This window comes from Micromesistius poutassou, assembly GCF_964030765.1.
Source record: "Micromesistius poutassou genome assembly, chromosome: 8".
Lineage (NCBI taxonomy): Eukaryota > Metazoa > Chordata > Actinopteri > Gadiformes > Gadidae > Micromesistius > Micromesistius poutassou.
The window spans coordinates 6,258,092-6,266,350 of NC_140278.1; the positions used below are offsets into that span (position 1 = coordinate 6,258,092).

General features: G+C 41.7%; 1 protein-coding gene across 2 annotated transcripts; it reads right to left on the minus strand.

The window, feature by feature from the left end:
- Positions 1-736: 736 nt before the first annotated feature.
- LOC311351596 (syndecan-2-B-like) lies at positions 737-7,670 on the minus strand. 2 transcript variants are annotated; one of them, XM_084471768.1, is made up of 5 exons: positions 7,334-7,670; positions 4,139-4,268; positions 3,183-3,331; positions 2,375-2,627; positions 737-2,022 (listed from the first exon to the last, which is right to left on the minus strand). In XM_084471768.1, the coding sequence occupies exons 1-5, from the start codon at positions 7,391-7,393 to the stop codon at positions 1,859-1,861; spliced, it is 756 nt and encodes a 251-aa protein (XP_084327894.1). In that variant the 5' UTR covers positions 7,394-7,670; the 3' UTR covers positions 737-1,858. The 2 variants fall into 2 exon arrangements, with proteins under 2 accessions (XP_084327894.1, XP_084327895.1); XM_084471769.1 differs by lacking the exon at positions 7,334-7,670 and adding an exon at positions 4,896-5,050.
- Between the last annotated feature and the right edge of the window lie 589 nt (positions 7,671-8,259).

An 8,259-nucleotide genomic window follows, 5' to 3' on the forward strand; every position in this document is an offset into this window, starting at 1 on the left:
TCTGGTTATTGTTAAGTTTAATATTATTGCTATTATATGAAATAATTCAGTAGAATGTGTGTCAGAAATATAAGGTCAAATACCAAATTCTCCACGATAAAATAAACTTCTGAGAAATATATATATATATATATATATATATATATATCTGAGAAATAGTTGGCTAGCAAAGAGCCATCAATTTTAATTTGTTTTCTCGCGGTCCAGTGAACAGTACAATTGTAATTTATTGGACTAAACCAAACATTTGTAGCACATCTCCCAGGTTCCTTTACGATCTGGCGCGTTGTTCTTCTCCCTCAAGCTGTGTTTAGCGCTAAAAGCTCAGTGGAATGTTAGGAGCGGAATGTGCGTTGGTTTAGGTCAGTCCACTTGTAAAGGCATGTGGATTACCCTAATTATTCATGGGAACGCTTAGAGGTGTGGTCGATAATATCTCCCTGCTCTATTGTTGCACACGAGAGGTTCGGCTAGAAGCACTTCAACCAGCCCTGATGGCCTGGCAGCTCTAGATGTGCACGCACACACATACTTGCTTTGAGTAAATACAGTTTCTGGTTGAACATGAATGTTGCAATTGTAGGCTGAAATCCCTGGCCAGCGATGTCACATGGTAACCACTTGGTGTTTGGGGCTGACCCAAGGTATAGTTTTTGAAAAAGAATTGTTTGGTTGCTCTATAATGAATGGTCAAGTACTGAATACATTGCTAAGAATAGGCGCAAGAAATTGCTACTCCTGGGTTAAAATATATATATTTGTATACAAAATAACTCTTTGGCAAAGATATTCGCAATTATATTTGACTTTTTCTCAAAACATTGAAAGCAATAGGCAAAAAAGATGGTCCAGTAACACAGTTTCATAGCAAAAAAAAAAAGGTAGATAAATCAAACATTCATATCTCCCAAAAACATTATTATCGATCAAAAGGCAAACAAAATGCAGCAATCAAACTTGTTTCCTAAACGACAGGATAACAAAATATATTGAAATTACATGATGCAGTTCACAACAAGAATACTTATAATCCTATGTTTAGTACCATTCAAAAATGATGAACACTTCTGTCTGCGTTTAAATGTTGACATCAACTTTGCTACATTGCTGAAGTGAGCGGGTCCTGCTTTGGCTGCAGCTCTCTGATTGGACCAAAGTATAAATTAAATAGATCTTAAATGCATGAACAGGGCCAGCCCGATGTGGTAAAGCTGTCGTAAATGGATGTCTGACAAGTACAATGTCCTCAATACTGATGTACTTCTCTCTCCCAAGAGCAGTGGACCTGTGCGTTTAGGGGAGAAATTGAATAAGATTGTATTTCTAGTTTTAACTTCTTGAGCCTTCGAATGCAAATCAGCCATTAAATCCCCTTCCCATTGGACAGTCCGACATTTTGTGTTTTCTAGTCATTCATAATTCAGAGAATAAGGCAGGCGGCGATGAGGAAAGAAGACAATATGACAGAGAGGGGTGAAAGAGGAGGATGCTTGACACTACGTAAAAAGCGTTGCAGAGTAAAAAGCAACACTAAAAACACAAAAACTCAAATCCCTGGGACAACATCCAAAGCTCTGACCCACTCCGACATCCCCAAAAAAGGACCCGCTATATCATTCTGTGAGACATGGTGATGTCACCACTCTTTGGCCAATCAGAAAAACAGGTTGCATTTGAACTACCCGGGATGAGGCTGCACCAGGAGGTTTGATTTGCGGTGTTGGGTTGCTCTTGGAACGAAACATGAACACTCTCCCTTCAGACATCAAATGATTGATAATGCCCTGTCTTTGAGTGTTGATTGTCAGACGCAGCGAGAGCAGACGTCCCCAGGTGCTGGCGTGAGGTCAGCAGAGGTTCAGGCGTAGAACTCCTTGGGGGGCTGCTTCTGGTAGGCACTGGGAGGGACTTTGGCCACCCCCAGGGCATAGCTGCCCTCGTCCTTCTTTTTCATGCGGTAGGCGATGAGCAGGACCAGGAAGAGGGCGCACAGGAACCCGACAACGCCGCACGCTATCACCGCTACGCAAAGGGAAAGGGAATAAGAACAACGTTTTAAAAGCAGGTCGTCTGCAATACGAATCACTGGTTAAAAGGATTTCAGATAGAAGATGCAAGTCAACTTATGTGTATAGCCCAATTTCATGAGGAGTATAATTGTAATTTAATGAGTGTCCAATCATATCATCCCATGCATTTACAGAAGGCACTATGTTTTGATACATCTTTTTATAGTGCTTTTAGTTCATTAGTAACTGACGCTATGATATCAAACCACTTGGTTTAGTTAACATCATCTCACATTGGAGCCAGGTGAGGTGACTTTACACAGCTACTACATAAACATGCAAGTGTTGATGTAGTCCATCCTTACCAGCCAGAACCTCCGTCCTTTGCCACATGCTCTCAGACGTGACCTCTTCTGGGGCGTCCACATGGATCGGGTCCCTCGGGCCGGCTTGAATGACAACCCCGTCCTTCTGTTCAGGCAGGACGATGTCGTCGTCCAGGGAAACAGACCCGTTGCCGGTGCTGGTTTCCACGGTGTATGTGGTGGGGAACGCAGAGTCTGTGGTGCTGGAAGTTTCAGCAAGTTCAGGTTCATCAGAGGGTTCCAGTCCTGTTACCTGGTGAAAAGGAATCAAATACATGTAAATATATAATAATACATAATATATATAACAGCTTAAATATATAGGTTTTAAAATGTTACAGTATTTTATATTTTGTTAATTTCATCAATTTAAACCATAATCGGTTTTGACTGATGTATGGCTTATTTTTAATTTGTCTTATTTTGTGGAAATAAATGTAGACTGACAAAAGCTACATTCGTTGACTGTATTATGAAGGATTCAGTCTTATAAGATACAATTAAGAATCCAGATTGTCAGATAATTATTATTATTTCTAATTATATTATAGATAATTGGGAAATATTTAGTTCACACTTGGCAGTGTTGTTAAAGCAATGTATTAGGGTTGTCCAAGTGTATTTGAAATTACAGATGTTTTCTGGGTAAACTGAGAATCCGAGGCTCTTGTTTTTAGCAACATGCAAATAACCCCAACATGCTAATTATCCTAACATGCATTACTAGTCTAAATTAACCCTGATACCAAACATCAGGTTAATTACCTTAGCCTTATAGGCAGATAAAAAGGAAGTCAACAATGCATACCTTAGTCTCGGCTATGATGGTTGTATCAGCCTGCGTCATGGTCGGTGAGCTAGTGCTCTCCAGTGGAGCATTCTGAGTACCATCCTGGGTCACAGGCATAAAGTCCAGGCTCCTTGTCTTGTTCCTTATCTCTGGGATCTCTGTTGTGTCTGGGGAAGAACCACCGAGAACCATTGATTAAAACCTTTGTGCTCAAAGTAGGGGAGAAAAAATGCACACAAAACAAACTTGATGAACCACTTCACTCTTTGTTTGGTTTATAAAATCAAAGTGGTTAGCATAAAAAGGTTTCATGCTAACCACTCAGATCAGGCTTCTCCTGGCTAGAAAACCTCAGGGACAGTAATACCTCTTGTGAAACACAATATTACAACTTATTTCAGGCTCAAAAGATTGTACTAGGTGATGTCATTCATTTGACATAGTTGGTAGGGTCTATTCCATGACATGATGTCATGGAATCATCACATAGGTTTCTGAATCTATGACTTGAGAGTCATAGATTCCGCAAAGATCTTATTCACCATAGCAACAAAGACTGAGTATTTTAAACAACCCACAAACTCCGCCCCTAATGATGACTACATCACTTGGCTCTTCATAAAACATGACCTGGCGAACTTATCACCTCAGGACAAACATCTGGCTTTTGTATTTACAGGGTTGTGTGTGTATGTGCATGTGTATGTGCATGTGAATGCTTGCGTGCTTTTCCTTTCAAAAGGACTATTCTTTCTAAGTCATTATTATTTTGAATGCACCCAGTTTTTGTTCATGCCACCATATGCAAGACTAGTTTGAGCCGGCTTGACAATATAACCATTGTGACTGGGTTATCCCAAATACTTGTTCAAATAATGCTTCTTCCTGCTTCAGGAAAATGAAGGTCCTCGGCTCTCTTTGAAATGTCCACTGATATTCCTGGGTGGGCGTAGAGAGTGTATGAGTGTTCTTACCAAATTCGCTCAATCCGGAGCCTGAGAAATTGTTTTCATCATCTTCGTCGTCGGAAGGGACGCCCCCCGACGACTGACCCTCCAGGTACATATCATCTGCTGCGAGAGATGTCTGGGAAGACACCAGGAGCTAGAGAGACAAACACAACACATTATTGAGGGACTGAAATTAGTTCACTTATACGACGCCATCGATACAATAAGTTTGTCTATGTAAAATAGCAGCCTACTTCAGAGGATCTCTTGAGTCTGTGATAGCAATATAAAGATAGATAGATGGAAGATAGCAAAACAACTTCTGTTCGACTCCTAGCTGAGAGTCAACAGTTTTTGAGCATGGCTTGAGGTATAGACTGCATGATGTTACCTGGCTCAATAAACTAGGAGACATGGAGGGAGTGAATGAAAATGAGCAGGGCCAACCACCAGGGGGTGAGAAATAGGGAGAGATAATACATCTCCAACGACATTGAGGGTGAGAAGAACTGATGTGACAAACCCATTTTGTCTGGGTTTGTGTGGCACTCATATTATCATATTTGACCTGCCTTATATTTGTCATGTCCATCATAGGTACTAACAATATGTCAGTCATAAACAATAGCTTCAAGACCGGTTTTGTGTCTTTCAAAGATGGTACCAGACCAGGGCAACCGTTTTCTTTTTGTATTGTAAATCCCTTTCCATTGGGACGTAATCTACTTAAAGAATGCAGTTGATACTCCCACCTTTCTCCAATGAAGGAGTAAATACGTACATGTTTAGATGTATTTCAAAAGATTGAGATGCGATCCTGATTTGTTGACCAACATCTGTCCAATCCACAACATAGAGACGCCCGAGTACTCCTACTTAAACCAGAGAGACGTCCTAACTGCACTCCTACATTCTTCACCGTTGATTGTCCTGGCTTGTTGCGGTTTGTCCCTGATATTGCACTCAGATAAGCAACATCAATATGACCCATTTGGGTTCTGGTAAATGACGCAATGTATTTACTGTGTAAATGTTAGGGTTTGTATTGATGTTGTCCGGCCAGGCCAAGACTTCACGGAGTGAAGACGAGACAAATTTAAAATTAATTGTACATGGAAAAAAATGTCCTCTTAATGCAACCTCATAATTCAAAAATGATTGAATTCCTTGTTGCAGGAATGTATGAATAATTTGCCCTTTACCATTCTTCACCTTTCAAAAAAGAAAAGTTCTCCAGACGTGTTGCAACCGTGAATGACGCAAACCATCTGGACGGCTAAACTGAGGGCCTCCGAGGGACAGTCGAGTATACATTTACCATAAACTGGAAGAGGTGTCATAACAAGGACTGTCTCATTCCCGCACAAAGACCTCACTATATGCACAACACATGTGTGGACCACCCCACCCCGCCCCCCCAGCTCCAAACAAACATTAGAAATATTATATACATTAAGCATCTGCTATAGTGCATTATCACTTATTACACTGCAAGTGTAAAAGGTTTGTAAACACTTAAACACAGTTTTTCCCCACAGCAGGTTAATACTCTGGATGTAGTAATGTTTGGGTGCTTATTTGAAATTGTCCACATCCATTTGCCTTTAGAGACATTGCTTTTCTAGTAATTTTGAGAGCGGCACACAGGGTCAACAACACGCTTTAGTTGTGTAACTAACGCACACAACGGGTCTGTCATCATCCTCTTTCAACAAGATGTCCAGTCCACAACCTGCAACACTGTGTGTGTGTGTGTGTGTGTGTGTGTGTGTGTGTGTGTGTGTGTGTGTGTGTGTGTGTGTGTGTGTGTGTGTGTGTGTGTGTGTGTGTGTGTGTGTGTACTAAAACACAGCACTCAAAAGTCTTTCAACTTGAAAGTTCTCCCTTTAGTCATTCATTACAATAAACAACACACATGTCTTAGCATCCATTATAGTGGGGATGATGTCATGTCGTTTGTCATGTGGTTGTTTTTCGTTTACCATATTTTAGGCCTACCGAATAACTGGACCCATGTACTGCATGAGACTAAGAATAGGGCAACATAGACATATTAGCTGTAGCTTCAAATTCCCCCTAAGTTGAACATTTGTTTTGGTCTGAACCGCATATGTGGGTGTACAGGCTACTCTTGAAAGAACCCTTCCTGGATCTAGCCTAACACACCTTAATGGGCCGACAATAAATATTCCATGTTGCCAAGCAGCCCTAAGACCTGGGTCCGTCCACTCCCTTTCCATGAAACCCTTGTGTACAGGCAGTGGCCCGGCGTCACCGGCAGCAGCACATGGGGAGCCTAGCTGGAGGCATCTGGCCTGCCTCAACAAGCATTACTACATCTGGTGTACTTTGAGTCATTCATCCAGGAAGGTGACGCATCCCCCAGCTGAGCTCACCATTAATTTACACATAAAAAACCGGGTTAGGTAGCCGTGTATATGCCTACCGTTTCGAAAGTATTTCAGAGACAGTAAAAAAAAAAACGATTTTTCCTATTTTCCTGAACTTTGACCCAAATACATGGTCCTTTGTGGATCTGCTCTGCCTCGGCCCCACATGCATCCATCTTTCAATGTACACATCCCTCATGATGCGAGGATGTGTACATTTTAGCAGCCGTTCTCACCTCTTAATAATGTTAATTAATATTTATTCTAATGATACGATGCTTTTTCTATTGGATGGAAGATGACAAACAACGAGTATAATGGACAGTAGCCTATTGTTATTGTATTTATAGCAATCTCAACCATAAACATATAGATCATATACATTTTAGTTATGAAACAGTTTCATTCAAGTTATCTCTTGTAACGTTAGGTTGAGATTAGTTTAGATTATGCTTTAAAAAAAAATTCTGATAGTTATTGGCCAGCATAAATCCTTTAAGCAGAGCAGGTCATATTAATGACACTAATAAGATGTTTGTTTCATAAAAAATGTTAAGACACAATCGAGAGACTGACTAAACTTTCACCAGCAATGCGATACTGGCTATTGTGTGTGAGGGGGGTTATGGGAATCAGTAAGATGAAAATCTCGACACATGGGCTATCCAAATGATTTCCTTATGACGGAAATACAGGTAACCCTACCCATGTTTTCCGAATTACGCGACTGGGAGCCAGATTAAAGCACTTAATATCGGACCTGGACATGTCCTTTCACTCGATCAGGTCCCAATTTTACTTTTTTAAAAACAAGACTGAATCCACTTACTTTCTCACTGAGATACCCGGTCGCCAACCCGATCACGAACACAATCCAAATATTCCGCATACTTGTGTCCCACCAGCGACTTTAGGCTGAGGTACAATAAAACCAAACAAACCAACAAAAGTAATGTAAATCAAAAAAGTAAGCCAATCGTCCGCCCAGTCGCTCGATCTATGACGTGAAGTGACTTTTAACTCGCTCGATGCGCGTGTGTGTGTGTGTGTGTGTGTGTGTGTGTGTGCTCTTGGCGATTGTCAAATCTCGAGGTTTTTGGATAAGTGTACTTCTCGGGCGCCTCAAGTTAAGCGCTGCTCTCCGCTCCCGAGTGTCTTTTCTTTCAGCTGCTGGGGAGTTTGTTTGGGCTGGCGCTGCAGCGTGGCCCGCGGTGACGTCAGCGTGACGTAGCCTCGAACAAAAGGCATCGGTGGGGACTGGGAGCGTGGATGCATGATGTATCATCAGCATGTGGAGAATGGGAAAGAAAAGAAACAGGAAGTGTACAGTCGAACTCCAGACTCTGAGCTATTCCAATGTCCAAATCACTTAGGCTACTTTATTTTTGTAACTATCGTGTTCAGTTTTCTTTGTTTCAGTCCCTTTAACAGTTTTTCTTCTTGTAAAACCCTTTGTAACTTGGATTTAAAAGTGCTATATAAATAAACAAAGAAACTACTTAGTAATCTCTTATTGAAGTCAGGGGACTTGAACCTTTGGCAGCCCATGGGGCCTTGCTGGAGGGCTCCAGGGAGCTCCGGCTCCCATATCCTCTGCCCCTCCCTGGGGCTCTAGCCCTAACCCTGGGGGAGAAGGGTTTTAGTCCAGGACTGCCTGACCGCTACTGGGCCAGTAGGACATGGGCCACCTCCCTCAGGACAGAGTGGAGGAGGGTTCATCATGACCAGCAGTCTCCTGGCCTAAGATATATATAC